Here is a 21,742-nt window from a genome sequence, read left to right as displayed (position 1 = left end):
AATGGCAGATGCAGTATAGATTATCATAGAATTTACAGTGCAGAAGGAGGCCATTCAGCCCATCGAGTCTGCACCGGCTCTTGGAAAGAGCAACACCAAGGTCAACACCTCCACCCTATCCCCATAACCCAGTAACCCCACCCAACACTAAGGGCAATTTTGGACACTAAGGGCAATTTTATCATGGCCAATCCACCTAACCTGCACATCTTTGGACTGTGGGAGGAAACCGGAGCACCCGGAGGAAACCCACGCACACACGGGGAGGATGTGCAGACTCCGCACAGACAGTGACCCAAGCCGGAATCGAACCTGGGACCCTGGAGCTGTGAAGCAATTGTGCTATCCACAATGCTACCGTGCTGCCAGTTTGGTTGGTATAATTTGGTTGCATGTGAGGTTATTCACTTTGGAAGCAAAATCAGAATGATTCACCTGAGGAAGAAGCAGTGCTCCGAAAGCTAGTGATTTGAAACAAACCTGTTGGACTTTAACCTGGTGTTGTAAGATTTTTTACTATTAAGAAAACCAGGTAGACAAATTTGCAATAGCAACCCACAAAGTCAAGACCCTTTAGCATTCAAAATTTAAAAACTGTACCTCGGTTGATGAGACAGCTTCAAAGCTGTCACAACCTTGATGGACAAAATGTAAGTTATGAAGTATATATTTTTTAAATGCTATTTGTGTTTGCTTAAATCATTTCTCTTTTTATTTAGGAGTGAAGCCATTTGAGTGCTTGACCTGCGGTGTAGCCTGGGCTGATGCACGCTCTCTCAAGCGGCATGTGCGAACACACACAGGAGAACGGCCTTATGTTTGTCCACTATGCAATGATGCCTACATCGATGCTCGTAGCTTGCGCAAGCATATGACTAAGTATCACAAAGAGAATGTTCCTGGCAAAATAATGCTAGAGAAAGACACACTTCAGTTTCATAATCAGGGAACTCAGGTAGAGCACGCAATCAGAATCTTAGCTGCTGATATGAAAGATGAACTGGACAAATCAGATTTAATTGGTGAAGAAATTGAGACCGTCATAGTGTCTGGAGAAACAGTGGAGGCTGTTGAGACAGTGGAGGCGGTTGAGGCGGTGGAGGCTGTTGAGGCGGTGGAGGCTGTTGAGGCTGTTGAGGCTGTTGAGGCGGTGGAGGCTGTTGAGGCGGTGGAAGCTGTTGAGGCAGTGGAGGCTGTTGAGGGGGTGGAAGCAGTTACTTCTGTAGAATCCATTGAAGCTGTAGGAGTTGAAAGCCAAGATGAGGCACTGCCCACATTAACGGACCATGGAATTATGCAGGTGGTCAATTATGTACTGTTTCACCAGCAAGGACAGAAACTTACTGAAATTGGTGAGACTGTGGAAGTTGAGGTTGCCCATACTGGCGAGGGTGAAGAAAATGCATAAGAAAACTGACCTACTAATCATTGAGAATGTGCACATTGCCCAGCATTGGGTAAGATGGAAATGTATTTGTGTTAAAGCATTCTTGCAGGCAAATAACTAGTAATGGTTCTGTAGTGGTCGGAACAAAATAACTGGCAGTCTTTTACAAGTATAGGTTGGTCTCTTCACTGAATAATATTCAAAGTGAATAATATTCAAAGTGAACACAGGGGAGAGATTTGAGTTACGAATCTGAAAGTATTTCGAACTTACTAATCTTTGTATGAGAGGTAATGAGCTTATAGCATCCTACCGTAAACCATATACTTTCACCCATTTGGGGAGAAATTGCAACATTTTTTTCTTTCCTTATTTCAAGCAGTGGCAGTTTGCAAACAAATTACTTCAATGGAAACAGTCTTCTATCAGTACTTTATGTTGGAGATCAGCTTTTGTCGATTGCAATATGTAAGAGTACATTTTTTTAAAAAACAGTGCGCAGATTTATGGGTGGAAACTGGTCCAATTCTGATATGATCTTCGTGGAAAGAATGGACTGGCGATCTAACCTGTGAACATGGCTCTCCACTGGGAGCATGGGAATGTGGCTAAATATATGGACACAAAATCCTTCTGTAAGGAATCAACAAAACATGGAATGAGTGAGGAAAGGAAATTTAATAAGCACAATATTTCTTTGAAGAAGTGGGAAATAAAATCTGAATTTCCAAGTTCAAAATAAGTTTAACTTGGGGGCCTTGTTAGGGTTACTGAAGTTTTTGGTAAGTATTTCTTCAGTTTATTGCTTTGAGAGTACTGAGGATTCTGTTATTATTAACCGCCGTCAAATCAATAAAGCGAGAAATCTCCAAGTGCTGTCGTCATTTTTACATATTGCCAGCTGTACTAAAGTGATTTTGAGAAAGCTCAGCTTGAGTATGTTTGAAAGCACCCAAATGTTCTGTACATTCTTTTATGATATTCTGAAAACTTAAGTTAAGAGAAACATTTTGTAAACCTGGAAACACTAATCCCAGGTTGTAAGGAAATGTTTGCATTTCTGTCAAATAGGAGGCCTTCACTGGGCATATGAATCTGAAATGTAATTTATGTAAATAAATGTGCATACAAAATAGGTTTATACATTTATTGATTTATGCATGTCTATACCTTCATAGTCCAGTCACTTCTGTTAATCATACTATGTATGTATGTATGTGTGACTTAAAAAATAAGAGTATTTGCAAAGGGCGCACATGTAAATTAGAGCACTGAAAGAGTGCTGGCTGTTTCCGGGTGCATTCCAGAAGTTTATTAGGTGAAAAAGATTAAAGTGCAATCAAGAGCTTTTTTGTTTTGGTTTGTAAAATATCTGTCTTGTCTGGCTGTAAGCTTTCATGCAGAATTATTAAATTACAAGAAGAAACTATGCAGTCTCATTACTGAACTTTGCATCAGACAATACTTTTCCTTTTTATATAATGCAGTAAAACTGGAATTGTTGCTTTGCAGTCAGTAAAAGCATTGGTTACCAAGATTGTTGAATAATGTAAGTTGCTTTTTATTTTTGGACGAGCGAATAAGATTTCCCCGTATTGTATTAAATTTATCCAGAAAGTGGGGGGGGGGGGAAGGAATGACATTGTTTGATAACACAGCTCATGAAACCAGAGCCTGTTCTGTACTCAAAATTTAGGGTATATAGTCAGAGTGGTCCAAAATTAGGCAAAGAATTGAGTAAGGTGATGTGCGGATTTGCCTTTGCTTCACATTACACCAACAGCTCTGATCAGGGCAGCATAGTGGCGCAGTAGTTAACATTGCTGCCTCACAGCGCCGAGGACCTGGGTTTGATCCCAGCCCTGGGTCACTGTTCATGTGGTCTCACCCCACAACCCAAAAAGAAGTGCAGGGTAGGTGAATTGGCCACACTAAATTGCTCCTTAATAGGAAAAAAAAATTTGGGTATTTAAAGAAAATTGAAAAACACAGTTCTGAGCAGCATGGAACCACCACAATATGATGGCTGAAGAACATTCTTCAGCGTTCGGCCCTGCCTTCTGGGTGCAAGTTTCATACAAGGTAGTTGGACTATTCGTCCGTGAGCTGTACGTGGATTTACCTTTTATGGTGATTTTAAAGCTGACATTTCTCAAATTGTGCAAGCAGTAAGTGTCTAGCAATCCTATTACTTTATAAATGTGAATTACAAAAGTTTGTCTGATTTGCCCTGCTCCTCCACAACTTTCGCTACACCAGTATTTAGACAAAATATTTGGCATTAAAGTTTGCGAAGTTAGGGCAATTACCACCAAACACACCAGAGAAAATTCAGGCTGGTGTAAGTGAACTTGTAAGTGAACTTTTAATAGTAGGATAAGTCTTAAAGATTGCAAAACAACCTCTTTGGCCCAGTAAAACCAAATATCTTAATGTCTAATTCCTGTGGAATTAAATTTGAATTTTTAAAAAGTTTGACATGGCACAGCGGCTAGCACTGCTGCCTCACAACGCCAGGGACCCGGGTTCGATTCCGACCTCGGGTGACCATGATATTTACCCCTCGTGTCTGTGTAGGTTTCCTCTGGGTACTCTGCAAGGTTGCTGTGAAGAAACCATCATCTGGAACAAAGATTCTTCTCTTCACTTATGATTTTTACCCATTTCCACCCCTCTGTGTTTGTCTGTCTTGTGTGTGTGTGTATATAGAGGGCGGGGGGCAAGTTGAAGTGGCTATTAGGTATTAGCTTGTCGTTAACCAGTTGTATTTACTGCATATTTCAATATAGTTCTTGTTAGGAATAAACAATAAGTTATATTTACATTTACAAACTTGGTGACTGATTATTGGGCAGCCAAGGGCCAAAGACTGGGTATTTTTATAAGAATTATTGATTAATTCACTTCTGTTGCGACTCCAGGATACATGGGACTGGAATTGACTGAGCACTAGCCTAGGGTGCCGTACCAATACAATTCAATAAGACAGTCTCAGATGGACATCTATTCCTTTCAGGTTCTATTCAACGTTCTGGAACCTGGCTACTTGAGACTTTGAAAGTGTCCTCATTACCTTCAGTAGGTGGTTCTTCCTGGGAGGTTATTCCAATGTCTGTAACTATAGGTTGGAAAGTCCTCAGAAACAATCTGAACTCTGTATTTTTCTGTCCCTAAGTATCACTGTCTAGAATTTCCAACGGTACAACTTCTGAGAAGTCTCAGTGTTTTCACTTTGTGAAGCTCGTAGTTGATCAGCATGACGTCACCAAATTCTTTCCTCCTCTGTCTGTACGGTGTATGAAATTGGATCTGTCTTTGCTAGGATCATTGCAGGTAGCTATTTCTCATTGGTGGTATGATGGTATAGCTTCTAGCTAGCACTTGATCTCCCTGGTTGAAATATCGCTTTTTAGAGTTTTGCTCCCTTCGAGCAATTTGTGCTTCTTAAGACATCCGGTGGAGTTAAACCAAACTGAGTTAGCAGTTTCTTTCTGAACAACAGCATTGCTGGTGAACTCTTGTGTTGTTGCATGTACAGTGTTCCGTAAGACATTAGAAATTTGTTCATCTTGCCAATGTCCCCATGTCCTTCAATGCTTTGATAGGATGTTTCAAGGATTGAAAAAAAAATGCTCAGCCAATCCATTTGTTGCAGGATGATAAGGAGCTGATTTGATATCATAGAATTTACAGTGCAGAAGGATGCCATTCGGCCCATCGAGTCTGCACCGGCTCTTGGAAAGAGCACCCTACCCACGGTCAACACCACCACCCTATCCCCATAACCCAGTAACCCCACCCGACACTAAGGGCAATTTATCATGGCCAATCCACCTAACCTGCACATCTTTGGACTGGGAGAAAACCGGAGCACCCGGAGGAAACCCACGCAGACACGGGGAGGATGTGCAGACTCCGCACAGACAGTGACCCAAGCCGGAATCGAATGAGCTGTGAAGCAATTATACTATCCACAAGGCTACCGTGCTGCCCTGATATGCCCTGACACCAACGATATGGTGTATACGTTCCGGTGATGGGGATGTGCTGAGTGGTCGCACATCAGGTGGCTCCCACCATAAGAGAAAAAAATAGGCGCTTTTGACCGAATTTAGCCTGCAAAATCAGACTTAAACATCCCCTCACCCTCAACATTAGCACGGAAGACAAATGTCAGGAAACTGGTAGTACCGTGGCGCAGTGGTTAGCATTGCTGACTCATGGTGCCGAGGTCCTAAGTTCGATCCCGACTGAGTCACAAACCGTGTGGAATTTGGACATTCTCCCCGTGTTTGCGTGGGTTTCGCCCCCACATCACAAAAGATGTGCAAGGCAGGTGGATTGGACACACTAAATTGCGCGTTAATTGGAAAAAATTAATTAGATACTTTAAATGTATTTTTTTTAAATGCCAGGAAACAGCAGTTCGAGAGGCCGCAGGGACACCAGGAATTGCAACAAAGGACAGGAGAGTCAAGCAAGCGGCTCGCCGGACCCACGAATGAGGGGTCCCTGGCCTCCCCTGAGATAGGGAGATCAACGACCCGGAAAACAAGCTTCCCCCCCCCACCCTCACAACCCCGCCAGGTGATGGGTGACGTTTCTAACCAGGGAACTAAATGTGATGAAGGACAACATCAAGGCTGAGAAAAAGGCGACAGTCAAGGTAGCGGAGGTGCTAGCTGCTATGCAGAAGACACTCCAAGGCATAGGGAAGAAGCTGGAAGCACAATACGTAAGCTGCAGAAGGTGTCAGTGGATCAGGGCAACTGAATCGTCTCCCTGGATGCAGAGATCAAGAGGTTGGTGGGGACCCATGGGAGCCTGAAAGGGAAGGGTCGAGGACCAGGAGAATCTGTTGAGGTGGCAGAACATTCAAATAGTGGCCCTGCCAGAGGGAATTGAGGGTAGGGACCGAACCGACTACGTGACCCAAATGCTGATCAACCTGGTTGAGAGGGAACAGCATCCCCAAACCACCAGAAATCAAATGGACTCACAGGTCACAAGTAGGCTTCAATAAAGTTACTGTGAAAAGCCCCTAATCGCCACATTCCGGCGCCTGTTTGGGGAGGCTGGTACGGGTGAGGGCAACAGAGTGTAGGAGAAGGTGAGGAAATGGAAGGGACACCAGAGTGGGCATAGGGCAGGGTCAGATCGACCCTGCGAGGGGGGCCAACACACTAGCAGGAAAACTAGTGCCAGGAAGTAAGAGAGGGGGCCGGGGCGCAACTTCCATTGGGGAGAGAGCATCTGACGGAGGGGGGGGGGGGGGGCATAACGGCAGGGGGTAGACAGAAGAGGGAGGGTAGGGTGGGCAGGCGGGCTGAAGGGGGAATCAAAACCACAGGGAGAACAAAATGATAAGGGGGAGAGGCCAGGGCTCTAGTCTGGCTCAGCAGGTTAATATCAGTAACATGGAAAAAGAGGGCACAGTAAGAAACCACTTTGGAGGGTTCCTGGGGAAACCCCGGAGTGCAGGGGCTCACCCTCAGGACATACACACAGTTGGTGGCCATGTTGGCTGGTCCCTGGGCAAAAGGAAACCTCAGAGCCAAGGATCTGGCCTCATGGTGAGAATAGTGACCGCGGCCATTGTGGATGGCCCCCTAACCAAGGGAAACCCTGGATTGCAGGGACATGAATGAAATGAAAATCGCTTATTGTCATGAGTAGGCATCAATTAAGTTACTGTGAAAAGCCCCTAGTCACCACATTCCGGCACCTGTTCGGGGAGGCTGGTACGGGAATTGAACCGTGCTGCTGGCCTGCCTTGGTCTGCTTTAAAAGCCAGCGATGGTTGATCCCGCAGGAGGAAGGAATTTAAAACCCCCATCAGGATAGTCGCCTAATATGTCAGGGGACTTAATAGTCCAATGAAAAGATCCAAAGTCTTTGCCTATCTGCAAGGTATGAAAGCTGACATAGTCTTCCTCCAAGATACACACTGGAGGGAGAAGGACCAACAGCGGGTAAAGAAGGACTGTGTGGAACAGACCTACCATTCCTGCTACGGGACAAGGGATAGGTGGGGTACCCATATTGATAAGTAAGAGGATGGTGTTTACTGCGGCGAGGACGGTTATGGACCAAAGGCAGCAGTACATCATGCTCAGCTGTGTCCTAGATGGCCACCAGTAGTCCTGGTGAACATGTGCGCGCCCAACTGGGACACAGAATTTATAAAAAAGACCAAGGCAGGAGTAGGCCATTTGGCCCTTCGAGCCTGCACCACCATTCAACATGATCATGGCTGATCATGCAAATTCAGTGTCCCACTCCCGCTTTCTCCCCATACTCCTTAATCTCTTTAACCCCAAGGGCCACGTCCAGCTCCCTCTTGAATATATCCAAAAAACTGGCCCCAGCTGCTTTCTGTGGTAGAGAATTCCACAAGTTCACAACCCTGAGAGAAGAAGTTCTTTCTCATCTCGGTTTTGAATGGCTTACCCCATATTCTTAGGCTATGACCTCTAGTTCTGGACGTCCTTATCATCGGGAACATTCTTCCCGCATCTAGCCTGTCCACTCCCATCAGGATTTTAGGTTTTTATGAGATCCCCTCTCCTTCGCCAAAACTCCAGTGAGTACAAGCCCAGTCGAACCAGTCTTTCTTCATATGTCGGTCCTGCCACCCTGGGAATTAGTCTGGTGAATGTTCGCTGGACACCCTCAATAGCAAGAAAGCCCTTCTTCAAACTAGGAGACCAAAACTGCACAAAATACTCAAGTTGTGGCTTCAACAAGGCCCCGTATAACTGCAGCAAGACATCCCTACTCCTATACTCAAATCCTCTCACGAGGAAAGCTAGCATGCCATTAGCTTTCCTCACTGCCTGCTGTACCTGCACACCAACCTTCAGTGGCTGTTCCACCATGACACCCAGGTCTCTTTGCACTTCCCCTTTTCCTAAACTGTCACCATTCAGATAACCTGCCTTCCTCACATTTACCCACAATATATTGTATTTGCCCACTCAGCCCGCCTGCCCAAGTCACCCTGCAGCCTCTTTGCACCCTCCTCACAGCACACACTGCCACCCAGCTTAGTGTAGTCTGCAAATTTGGAGATATTGAATGCAATTCCTTCATCCAAATCATTAATGTATGTTATGGGGTCCCAGCACTGAACCCTGCAGTACCCTACTAATCACTGCCTGCCATTCTGAAAAGGACCCCTTTATCCCCTCTCTCTGCTTCCTGCCTGCTAACCAGTTCTCTATCCACGTCAATACATTGCCCACAATACCACAAGCTTTAATTTTGCTCACTAATCTCTTGTGTTGGACCTTGTCAAAGGCCTTTTGAAAGTCCAGATACACAACATCCACTGGTTTACCCTTGCCCACTCTACTGGTCACATCCTTAAAAAAGTCCAGAAGGTTTGTCAAGCATGATTTCCCTTTAGTGAATCCATGCTGACTTGGACCGATCCTGTCCCAATTTTCCAAATGCTCAGTTATTTCATCCTGAATAATTGACTCCAGTATTTTCCCCACCACCGATGTCAGGCTAACCGGTCTATATTTCCCCATTTTCTTTCTCCCTCCTTTTTTAAAAAGTGGGGTTACATTAGCTATCCTCCAATCCATTGGAACTCTTCCAGAGTCTATAGAATGCTGGAAAATGATCACCAATGTGTCCACTATTTATAGGGCCACTTCCTTAATTACTCTGGGATGCAGAGCATCAGGCGCTGGGGACACTGGGGTTGAATGCCATCAGTTTCTCCAATACAATTTCCTGACTAATAAAGATTTCCTTCAGTTCCTCCTTCATGCTTGACCCTCTGTGCCCTAGTATTTATGGACGGTTACTTATGTGCTCCTTGGTCCAAAGATCCAAAGTAATTGTTCAACTGGTCTGCCATCTTTTTGTTACCCACTATGAATTAGCCTGATTCTAACTGTAAGAGACCTACATTTGTCTTCACCGGTCTTTTTCTCTTCACATATATATAGAGGCATTTGCAGTCAGTTTTTATGTTTTCTGCAAGCTTACTTTCATATTCTATTTTTCCCTTTCGAGTTAAACCCTTTGACCTCCTCTGCTGAATTTTTGATTTCTCCCAGTCCTCAGGCTGGCTAATTTTTCTGGCCAATTTATATGCCACCTCTTTGGCTTCAACACTATCCCCGATTTCCCTGGATAAAAGCAAATTACTGCAGATGCTGGAATCTGAAACCAAAAGAGAAAATGCTGGAAAATCTCAGCAGGTCTGGCAGCATCTGTAGGGGGAGGAAAGAGCTAACGTTTCAAGTCCAGATGTCCCTTTTTCAAAGCTAAAAGACATAGAAAGTGGGAGATATTTATACTGTGGGGTGAGGGAATGAATGATGAGTCATAGCCACAGAAACCAAGGGAAAAGGGTGCTAATGGCAGTCCCCAGAGAGAATAAAAGGTGTGAAAGGCCAAACAGCAGAGGAACGAAAATCAGAGGGTAAGTCGTGACAGATGGCGGGGGGGCGGGGGGGAGGAGGGGGGCGCAAAGGGGAGAAAAGGTAAGGAGAGGGGGGGGGAGAAGAAAGACAAGAAATAAATAAAAGGTAAAAGACAGTTCAAATTAAATGGAAGGAAAACAAAGGGGCTGAGGTGGGGTAGAGTTAAGCATCTGAAGCTCTGAAGTTGAGACCGGAAGATTGTTGCGTGCTAACCGGAAGATGAGACACTGTTTCTCCAGTTTGCGTTGAGCTTCACTGGAACATTGCAGCAGGCCAGGAACAGACATGTGGGCATGGGAGTAGGGTCTTGTGTTAAAATGGCAAGCAACGGGATGGTCAGGGTCCTGAATGCACACCGATTGAAGATGCTCAGCAAAGCGAACACCCAGTCTACGTTTGGTCTCTCCGATATCGAGGAGACCACATTGGGAGCAGCGAATGCAGTAGACCAAATTGAAAGAGGTGCAAGTGAAACGCTGCTTAACCTGGAATGAGTGTTTTGGGCCTGGGATGTTAAGCATGGACGAGGTAAAGAGGTGGGTGTTACACCTTCTGCGATTGCATGGGAAGGTGCCATGGGTGATGGGAGCGGTACTGGGTATGGTGGAGGGGTGGACTAGATTATTGCAGAGGGAACGGTCTCAGGGAGTGAAGAGAGATGTGTTTGGTGGTGGCATCACGCTGGTGTTGGCAAAAATGGCGGAGGATTATGCTTTCCATACGGAGGCTGGTGGGGTGATATGTGAGAACGAGGGGGACGCTATCCTTGTTCTCTTGTTCCTGATTTCCCTTGTTAGTCATTGTTTTTTTTTTTAAATAATTTTTATTCAAATTTTCACAAAATATCAACAACAAAATACAGAAAGAAAAGAACACCCCCCCCCCCCCCACCCCCACCCCCGTATACATAAATAATAAATTAACAGCCTTCATCAACACATAAGCAAATATACACGCCCACTCAAGAAAAACAACCCCCCCCCCCCGGGTTGCTGCTGCTGCTGACCATCTTCTAACGTTCTGCCAGGAAGTCTAGGAACGGTTGCCACCGCCTGAAGAACCCTTGCACCAATCCCCTTAAGGCGAATTTCACCCTCCAATTTAATGAACCCCGCCATATCGTTGATCCAGGATTCCGCGCTTGGGGGCCTCGCATCCTTCCACTGAGGAAGAATCCTTCGCCGGGCTACCAGGGACGCAAAGGCCAGAATACCGGCCTCTTTCGTCTCCTGCACTCCCGGCTCCTCTGCCACCCCAAATATTGCGAGTCACCAGCCCGGCTTGACCCTGGAACCTACCACCCTCGACACCTTCCTCGCTACACCCTTTCAAAAGTCCTCCAGCGGTGGACACGCCCAGAACATGTGGGTGTGGTTTGCTGGGCTCCCTGAGCACCTAACACACCTGTCCTCGCACACAAAGAACCGGCTTATCCTTGCTCCGGTCATGTGAGCCTTATGCAGCACCTTAAATTGTATGAGGCTGAGCCTCGCGCAAGAGGAAGAAGAGTTCACCCTCCCCAGGGCATCCGCCCACATCCCCTCATTAATCTCCTCACCCAACTCCTCCTCCCACTTACCCTTTAGCTCCTCCACCGAGGCCTCCTCCTCCTGCATCACCTGATACGGTGCCGAGATCTTCCCCTCTCCAACCCACACTCCCGACAGCACCCTGTCCTGGACCCTGCGTGGCGGCAACAGTGGGAACTCCACCACCTGCCGCCGAACAAACGCCCTTACCTGCATATATCTGAAGGTGTTCCCCGGGGGGAGCCCGAACTTCTCCTCTAGCTCATCCAGGCTCGCGAACTTCCCGTCCACAAACAGGTCCCTCGTCCTTCTAATACCTGCCCTGTGCCAGCTCAGGAACCCTCCGTCCATCCTCCCCGGGACAAACCGATGGTTCCCCCGAATCGGGGACCACACCAAGGTCCCCACCTCCCCCCTGTGACGTCTCCATTGCCCCCAAATTTTGAGGGTAGCCGCCACCACCGGGCTCGTGGTATACCGCCCCATCCCCCTCCATCACCCACTTACGCACCATCGCCACGTTGGCGGCCCAATAATACCCACAGAGGTTAGGCAGCGCCAACTCCCCCCTATCACTGCACCGCTCCAGGAACACCCTTCTCATCCTCAGGGTCTTCTGCGCCCACACAAACCCCATAATGCTCCTATTAACCCGCCTGAAGAAGGCCTTAGGGATCAGGATGGGGAGGCACTGGAACAGGAACAAAAATCTCGGGAGCACCGTCATTTTAACTGACTGCACCCTACCCACCAGGGAGAGTGGCAGCACGTCCCACCTCTTAAACTCCTCCTCCATTTGCTCCACCAGTCTCGTGAAGTTAAACTTATGCAGCCCCCCAGGTACCTGAAACTCCTCTCCGCCCTGTTTAGTGGGAGCTCACCAATCCCCCTCTCCTGGTCCCCTGGGTGAACAACGAACAACTCGCTCTTCCCCATATTGAGCTTATACTGTTGCTAACTTTTGGTTGGTTCAATTGGCTCTGTTTTATAACCTTTGCTCTCGATTCGCCAGGTATCTTTATGATACCGCCACGAGGTTCAAGTTCAAGTAATGATCAATAACTCAATACACCAATTAGTAAGGTTCAAATCAAAGCACATTTATTTACACACAGTCAAATCTACTCATGCATAAACTCTACTTCTAAGCTACTTCTACAACTAACAGGCCTATACTTAGCTTCGGACTGGCCCACCAAGTCAGGGGAACAAATGGCCTTTCGTTTGGGTTCTGAGTCTGCGGGATTCAAAAGCTGATATGGACTGGTAGCTAGGAGCGCCTATCTCGTTGCGAGCGTTGACCTGTGACTTACAGTCTTTTGGCGGCAGCTGAACAGGTCACTGTCAAGGGTTGGTTCGCGTTGCTGAGTGACCCTGTCAAGAAGGACGATTTGAACTTGGGGGCTTCACTTTATAGTCCCCAGGGGCTTCCCGCCTTTCAGGGCGGACCCCGTACCTGGTTTCAAGTGATTGGACTGCGTTCCAATCGCTTGGTTCGATTTCTCCAATACTAGAGCGGTTCCCTGATCGATGGGCGTTCTTGAGGTGTCCGTTAACCTCTTTTGTGTTGGCTCCTGCTGGTGCCGAGGAGTCTGGCTTGGCCTTGTTTATCTCAAATGTTTCGATTGTTCCCGGGGATCGCTCATTAGTATGTAGATGGCTGCTACATTATTATGCAGATGGTTGCTGGTATCGATGCTGTCTGGGCTTTTGCAGAGTTTAATACACAGTAAACTTGCACCTGCTAGTTTCTGCCTGTGTTGACTGAATTTCCCTTCAGCCTTTGCTGTTCTCCATTTTACATCAAGAGTTGCCAACCCAGGTGGCTACACACCCTCCTTGTGATCCTAACGCAAAGTGTGAAGGATCACATAACTGCGTTGTTCTTCATTCCCTGACCCGGCAAGCACTCTTCTATGGCCTCTACACTGACCATAACTATGCAAAAAAATTTTAACTGACAATTCTGAGGGGCGCTTTGTCAAACAGGGACATGCATTACAAAATAAGAAAATCGGTACCTCTAACTATCCTTAATAAACTACACTCACTCAAACATTCAATCGTACTAACTTCCTAAACAATACACACAAAATCATAGCAGCATTATACACATTTGACCTGGCTTGGCAGTCAAGCTCAGGATTGTACAATTGCTCAAGAAACATTTCTTTATTCACAAAAAAAACCGCAAACGAATGTTCTTTATTGTAGATCGCGGGGGTCGGGGGTCTGGTCATATCCGAAAATAGGGGATCTTATCCTATATACCGGGGTGCGAACGCGGTAGACTCTCCTTCTCCATTTCCTCAGACGAATAGTCTGCACGATGCAGCAGAGTATCGTCAATACTAGTAGGGATTCTATCAAGTAGGACAGGGAGTACCAGGTTATAAACCTGTCACACCAAGATGGTGTGTTGTCGCTTGTGACTGGGCTCTGGGTACTCTGGGGAAGTGAATCATTGACGGCTGGGGGGGTGGTTGAGGTCACGGTGTTCGCGCGCAACCAAATGTCCATTAAGGTGATGGGCAACACGGAGGATGTCCTCATGGTTCTTCTTCTCTCTTTTCTCTTCTCTTCTCTTCTCTGGTCCTGGTGCTTCTGGAGTTCTGTGGGATCAAGCATAGTGTCTATTACTATCTTGGTTTAATATCTCGTATGATAGCCTGTCTGTCCTTTAGTGCCAATTACTCCCTTTATAATTGGTCACTATGTGTGACTCCCTCATTTTTTTTTCTTCAAAAGCCGAATTTCAGGACAAGACACACTTAAAAATACTGAACCAGTGCGAGCCGTCTCGCAGACTGTGCGATTTACCATCCAAATGTTTGAGGATGTAAATAGCAGAGGGTTGGCAACCTAAGGGTTACCTAAAAACAAATCAAAACTTTTTGAACAAAACTTGCCGAAATGAGGTGCGTATGGGCCGCGATGGATAAGATTTGGGTGGACGGCGACCAATGCCGTGTGTGCTCTACCCGAGCGTAGCTGACCAGAGGGGGGTTCCAAGGCAGGGTGAGTCCCAATGCCGTTTCTCCACTGCCTGAGCAACCGACCAGAACGGGCAAGAAATGTAGTCATCGTGGGGGGTTGCCGTATTGGTTTTACCTTCGAACCAGAAGGGAAGTTACGAACGGGGGTCTGTGTTTCAGTCGACAGATGAGTTCCTCTGAACTGGCGTCTGGGACATTAACAAGTCTCTGCGGACAAACTAGTTTCTCTGACCTAGCGTCCGGACAAACTGGTTTCTCTGACTGCCAGTGGGCGTCGGAAGGGTGGTGGCGTGGGGCCGTGGAAAAAAAATTCCGGTCTAACATACAACATTTAACAATACTAGTACAAACAACATTAAACGTGCTGCAGGTTCCATCAGAAAGCGCACCGTTTTCTTCCAAGCAGTTCCTTTTAAAACATAATCTGGACACCTCAGTTATCGGTTGCGAACAGTGTCTCAAAGGGGTTCTCGTTTTGGGAGTCAGACTCAAAGTCGTCATCTTCTCCCGGATGCCAAACTCTCGAGTGCATCAGGGCTGATAGGGCTGCATGGTGTGATTTGGGATCGCTCTAGTCATTCCAGACGAGTCTGTATGAATTATCTCGGTGCCAAAAGGTGATGTCTAGTTCTGTGGGGACGGAATCGGGGTCGTCATTGTAGGTCGGTGGTCGGTGGTGGGGTTTGTTTATGAAAGTGATCGTGAAGGGATCACTCAAATCGTGGTCAGATTTGCTGGGTGTGGGTCCTGTTGCGTGGGGATAGTAGGGAGGCGTGCTGTGGCTATTGTCTGTGTCACAGTCGCTGCTGCTGCTGTCTGTGGGCGTTCCAGGGCGGAGTCTATAGTTCGGGGGTGGAGTCGGGGTTGAGTCCGTGGCTGGGCTGGACGTGTTGGGGGAGGGTAGGGTTACGCTGGCTGTGGGCAGGGCGTGGTCTGATGTGTCGAGCATGACGTGGTGTTCTTGGTTAGACTGTGTTCCAATTGCCTTAAGCTGGTTGATATGAATCCACGCAGTCTTTCTATACGGAGAGCATGACTTGCTGTCCTACACTGAACTCAGTTGCATGCACTGTCTTATCGAAACAGGCCTTGCTCTGTTTCTTTCTTGTGCCCAATTGTACTGCGGCTGCTAGCTGAGCCGTTTTAACATTCGCCACTAATTGTTATACTGCTTTCTCGTGTGTGAGGGCCGTCACTTCGGGGCTGGTCAAATCTAATCCTAATAAAAATTCTGTGCCTTTCATGGGGCATCCGGTCATGAGGGTGCGTGGGGTGTAACCTGCAGAAATTGAAACTGTATTTCGCAAAAACTTCAGCGCAAAAGGGAGGACTGAATCCCAAGTGGTGTTGTTTTGCTGGACCATTTTTCTGAGGGTGGAATTTAGGGTCCGATTCATGCGCTCCACGATACCACATGACTGGGGGTGGTATGCTATGTGGAATTTTTGGGTAATGTCAAATATCGTGAGGACGTTCTTCATGACACGTCCCGTAAAATGGGAACCTTGGTCGGATTCAATGCTGCGGGGGAGTCCCCATCTCGTCAATATGTGGTGGGTTAAAATCCTTTACAGAGTCCCGGTGGCGAGTGTAGTGACGAACCGGCGGAGGTCGGAGTACTTTTGGCTGTACCGAGGAACGAGGCAGGGATGCCCCCTGTCCCACCTGTTGTCTGCATTGGCGATCAAACCCTTGGCCATGTCATTGAGGGAGTCTAATAAATGGAGGGGGGTGGTCCGAGGGGGAGAAGAGCATCGGCTGTCGCGATATGTGGATGACCTGTTGTTGTACGTGGCGGATCCAATGGAGGGGATGGTGGAGGTCATGCAGACTCTAAGGGAGTTTGGGGAGATTTCGGGCTATAAGCTCAATGTAGGGAAGAGTGAGCTCTTTGTATTACAGGCAGGGGACCAAGAAAGAGGGATAGGGGACCTACCGCTGAGGAGGGCGGAGGGGCGTTTTCGGTATCTGGGGATCCAGATAGCCAGGAGTTGGGGGGCCCTACATAAACTGAATCTGACGAGGTTGGTGGAGCAAATGGAGGAGGACTTCAAAAGATGGGACATGTTACCGCTCTCGCTGGCGGGTAGAGTGCAGTCGGTCAAAATGGTGGTCCTCCCGAGGTTTCTGTTTGTGTTTCAGTGCCTTCCCATCGTGATCACCAAGGCCTTTTTCAAGAGAGTAGGCAGGAGTATAATGGGGTTTGTGTGGGAGAATAGGACCCCGAGGGTAAGGAGAGGGTTCCTGGAACAAAGTAGGGACCGAGGAGGGTTGGCGCTGCCAAACCTAGGGAGCTATTACTGGGCAGCAAATGTGGCGATGATCCGCAAGTGGGTGATGGAGGGAGAGGGGGCGGCATGGAAGAGGATGGAGATGGCGTGCTCTAAAGGAACGAGCCTGGGGGCATTGGTGACGGCACTGCTGCCGCTCTCGCCAACAAGGTACACCACGAGCCCGGTGGTGGCGGCAACGCTAAGGGCCAGTGGAGACGGCATAGGGGTGCAATGGGAGCCTCGGTGTGGTCCCCGAACTGGGACAACCACCGGTTTGTCCCGGGGAGGATGGACGGGGGGTTCCAGAGCTGGCATTGGGCGGGGATTAGAAGAATGGGGGACCTGTTCATTGACGGGACGTTTGCGAGCCTAGTGGCACTGGAGGAGAAGTTTGAGTTACCCCCGGGAAATGCCTTTAGATATATGCAGGTGAGGGCATTTGTGAGGCGACAGGTCAGGGAATTCCCGTTGCTCCCGGCACAAGAAATTCAAGACAGGGTGATCTCGGGTGTATGGGTCGGGGAGGGCAAGGTGTCGGCAATACACCAGGAGATGAAAGAAGAGGGGGAAGCGCTGGTAGAAGAGTTGAAGAGTAAATGGGAGGAGGTGCTGGGGGAGGAGATCGAGGAAGGTCTGTGGGCTGATGCCCGAGGTAGGGTTAATTCCTCCTCCTCATGTGCCAGGCTCAGCCTGATACAATTTAAGGTGGTTCACAGAGCTCACCTGACGGGGGCGAGGTTGAGAAGGTTCTTTGGGGTAGAGGACAGATCTGGGAGGTGCTCAGGGAGCCCGACGAACCATGTCCATATGTTTTGGTCATGCCCGGCACTGGAGGGGTTCTGGAGAGGAGTGGCGGGAGCAATATCTCAGGTGGTGAAAGTCCGGGTCAAGCCAAGCTGGGGGCTAGCAATATTTGGAGTAGTGGACGAGCCGTGAGTGCAGGAGGCGAAAGAGGCCGACATTCTGGCCTTTGCGTCCCTAGTAGCCCGGCGAAGGATCTTGCTAATGTGGAAGGAGGCGAAGCCCCCTAGCGTGGAGGCCTGGATAAACGACATGGCTGGGTTCATAAAGCTGGAGAGGATTAAGTTTGCCTTGAGAGGGTCTGCGCAGGGGTTCTACAGACGGTGGCAACCGTTCCTAGACTATCTCGCGGAGCGTTAGAGGAAGGTCGGTCAGCAGCAGCATCAACCCAGGGGGGTAGGGGGACGTCTTGGGAGGGGGGGAGGAGGGGGGGAATGGGGGATTGCTTGGGGGGGGGTGGATGAGCAAAAGATGACATGAAGGGTTGGGGAAACTGGCACGTGCGGGAGACAGCCAGTGTATAAACCTATGTAAATATACCATTTTGCCATGTATACATCTTGCTCAGTGCGATTTCATGCTATTTTGTTACGGGGGGGGGGGGGGGGGGGTTATTGTTTGTAAGGGAGAAAAATTGTGTTAAAAAACTTTAATAAATATATATATTTTTTTTAAAGTGTCCTGGAAGTTTTATTGCTATTTCTTCTAGGGCGCGTCCCTGCACGTCCTCGACGTAAATGCCGCATCCTGTTATGCGCTTCCCTTCTAATATTGTGGAAGATCCATCCACATATATCCTAATGGGTTCGCACGTGTCTGTGTGCTTGGGTTCTGGGTTGAACTACCTATCTTTCTGGGGGGTGTTTTAGCAATAAAGGGGCCTGTGGTGTGGAGAGATAATTTCACATTCATGGGGGGTTCCGGGGTACTGTAGGTTGTCGGCTAAAAAAATGTGGGCCTTGGTCCTTTTAACAGTGATGTCCCGTCGCTGCAAAAGAAGGGTCCACCTGGCTGCTCTTATCTAACTAACTGTACCGTCCTTGAGTAGTCCGTCCAGTAAAAGTTGGGTGGGGGTGTGTTCAGTGAGGATTGTGATGGGGCTTAGTCCGGTTATGTAAGAAAAATACTGTACTGCCCAAAAAACTGCGAGCAGGTGCCTTTCACAGGCCGAAAATCCCTGCTCCACAGCATCTAAAACTCTGGAGGCGCAAGCCACGGGCCTTAACTGTTCGTGCCGTTCCTGGAGGAGCACGGCGGAAAGGGTGCGGGCTGTGCTTGCTACCTCTATAGCGTAAGGGGAAATCTGGTCTGGGACTTGTAGTGCGGGGGCTGCAATGAGTGCTCTTTTCAACGAGTCCACAGCATCCGTATGCTGCGGAAGCCATTCCCAGGGGGCTCCTTTCTTTAGGAGGTCTGAGAGGGGTGCTGCCTTGCTGGCGAAACCGTCAATGTGGTTTCGACAGTAGCCAACCAGTCCTAAAAATGAAATGTTCTGGGGAAGGGGCAATTTAGCAAACGAGTCAATCCTTTTATGCTCGATCTCGTGTTTACCATGTGTGATAATTGTACCCAAATATATCACCTTGTTTTCCAAAATCTGGGCCTTTTTGGAGTTGACTGTACAACCAATTTTCTGTAGGAGTTCCAGGAGTTCGGACAGAAGCTCAATGTGCTCTTCCTTGGTGTCTGTCTGCAGTAGTAGGTCATCTACGTACTGGACCAGACATTCGGGGCAAGAACATTTGGCTAAACCATTTGCCAGCTGTCGGTGGAAAATGGAGGGGGAGTTGTGGAATCCTTGTGGCAGGCATGTCCACGTGTACTGTTGGTTTTTAAAGGTGAAGGCAAATTTGTACTGGCACGCCTTTACCAATGGAATGGACCAGAATCCATTACTGATATCCAAAACCGTAAAGTATCGGGAATTGAGTCCCTGCTTGAGCATGGTCTCGGGACTTGTGGCTACCGTGGGGGCTGCTGCGGGGGTGATTTTGTTGAGTTCCCGGTAATCGATGGTCAGTCGCCACGATCCATAGGGCTTTCTCACTGGCCAAATCGGGGCATTATTAGTGGAGGCTACTGATCTAAGTACACCCTGCTCTAATAAGCTGTCGATTACCTTTGAGATTTCTCCCTCTGCCTCTTGGGGACATTCATATTGCTTTTGGGGTCTAGGGTCAGGTCCTGTGATTTGTACTGAACCAGTCATCCGGCCACAGTCGTGTTTGTGGGTCGCGAATGCTGTCCTGTTCTTTTGTAACACTGCCCTAACCTGCTTGTCCGTGCTAATCGTAGTGGGGTCATACCAAAATTCGTCTACTGCGCTAATTTTGTTTGCATATTCTCCTATGGTGAGCGTTGCAGGGGCTCTTGCGGATTTTGCCATTTTCCAGACACATTGGTTGACTGGATCAAAGGATAGGTTGTGGTGATTCATAAAGTCTATGCCTAAAATGTGTTCTGCTGTGAGGGGTAGATCGACTAAAACTATGGGGTGCCTGGTGGTGATGTTGCCGATTTGAATGGGTACAGGGGCTGTGATTGGGTACAGGGGCTGTGATGTGTCCCTGCTGTGAGTGGCCTGTAAAACCGCTGAGGGTGATGGTGGCTGTAGTGGGCCACGTGTCCTTTTGGAACATGGTGGAGGAATTTATTGTGGTGCGGGACCCTCCTGTGTCCCAGAGAAACTCGATGGGCTGTCCCCGTATTTTTGCTGCAACTACCGGTCGTCCAGACCTATCCCAAAGGGTATCGCAGACCCAACTGGGGAAACCCGAACACCGTCAATCTGTTCCGTTCAGGTCCGTCTGATCTGAATGGGTGCTCACTCTATGTATGGGCTCTGTCTTATTCTTATTGAGGGTGCCTGCCTGCTGGGCTCTCTGTGGCTTTCGTGGGGCATTGCACTCTCTTGCAAAGTGTCCTAAATGTCCACAGTTGTAACACTCCTGTGACTTTTGTGGGGGGCTGTTCTTACCTTCATTTACCCATGCGGGGTTCTGGTGTGTTTTAACTGTGTGTATGTCTGCTTCTGCCTGCTGTTTTTCGGGATTTTTAACTGCGGGTTTGTTTTGTACAGATTGCTCCCAGGTGCGGGACAATCGTTTTACGACCCATTTCTCATTATGAGCCTCCTCTGAGGGATCATAATTGGCACAAGCTTTTTGTCCTGTTTCTGTGGCATGGGAGATAAGGGTGCGGGTCCATTTGGCCATGTTGTCTGGGGACAAATGGGCACGATCTAAGTCTCCGAAAACTGCTGCGAAATGGATCCACAGGCGTCCAGCAAACGCTGTGGGGTGCTCGGTTTTCTTTTTCCTGCATTTTTTGAGGCCATCTACGGGGTCACCCCGGTTATACCCGATTGGATTGGATTGGATTGGATTGGATTTGTTTATTGTCACGTGTACCAAGGTACAGTGAAAAGTATTTTTCTGTGAGCAGCTCAACAGATCATTAAGTACATGAGAAGAAAAGGGAATAAAAGAAAATACATAATAGGGCAACACAACATATACAATGTAACGACATAAGCACTGGCATCGGATGAAGCATACAGGGTGTAGTGTTAATGAGGTCAGTCCATAAGAGGGTCATTTAGGAGTCTGGTGACAGTGGGGAAGAAGCTGTTTTTGCGTCTAGGATCTAGGATCGCGTCTAGGATCGCGGTATGCATTTCTGCAAGGGTGTCTCCTCCTACATTCTGTGGGTCGGGAAGGGCTGCTACGACCGAAGGGTCCAAACTCAAAACTGTGAGCTTTACATGCTCTCACTCGTCCAGGCCGTACGTGGTAGCCTGCTGCTTTACTATGGCAAAGAAGTGGTGGGGGTCTGAGGTGGGGAGGAACGGTTTGATTTTATCGCATGCGTCCCGTAATTGGGTCACTGTTAAGGGGGTGGTGTACAGAAATTCCATATCGTCCGATGTGGCTGTGTGGTGGGTGGTTACTGGGTTCATTGGAGCCTGAACTATCTGCTCTGTGGGGGGTTGGGACGCTTTTCTCTTCTGGGGCTTTCCCTGCGCACATGTTCCCTGAACATATCTCTGCGCTATCTCATTTAACTCTTCCCAATCAGGGCCGTCTTCCTCATCTAGCTGGGATCCAAAGGTTTCCTGAAATCCTTTTTGAACTGAAAGCAGAGATTGCAGTTCTGCAATCTGCTTCCGACACTTTGCGTGGTCTAATGAGCTTTGTCTTTGCTCCGTGGTGGCAGCATGGAGTGCTCTTAACGCTGCCTTCAGGTCACTACACTGCCTCTGCCATGCCTCTACCTGCTTCTCGGTTTCCTCTTGTACCAGGACTGCACGTTGTGT

At 48.1% G+C, this 21,742-nt stretch overlaps 1 protein-coding gene across 1 annotated transcript in view; it reads left to right on the top strand.

Annotated features, from left to right (window-relative positions):
- The window catches only part of zbtb11 (zinc finger and BTB domain containing 11), a 46,509-nt gene extending 43,696 nt beyond the window's left edge, over positions 1 to 2,813 (top strand). The window contains exon 11 of the mRNA XM_072513588.1: positions 720 to 2,813. Within this exon, the coding sequence (XP_072369689.1) occupies positions 720 to 1,408 (689 nt within the window). The 3' untranslated portion in view covers positions 1,409 to 2,813. The remainder of the gene's footprint in view (positions 1 to 719) is intronic.
- Positions 2,814 to 21,742: the final 18,929 nt, after the last annotated feature.

The sequence above is a fragment of the Scyliorhinus torazame genome, chromosome 8 (genome assembly GCF_047496885.1).
Source record: "Scyliorhinus torazame isolate Kashiwa2021f chromosome 8, sScyTor2.1, whole genome shotgun sequence".
In the NCBI taxonomy this organism is placed as follows: Eukaryota; Metazoa; Chordata; class Chondrichthyes; order Carcharhiniformes; family Scyliorhinidae; genus Scyliorhinus; species Scyliorhinus torazame.
The sequence above is the reverse complement of the archived record's forward strand: the minus strand, read 5'-3'. Positions and strand labels throughout refer to the sequence as shown.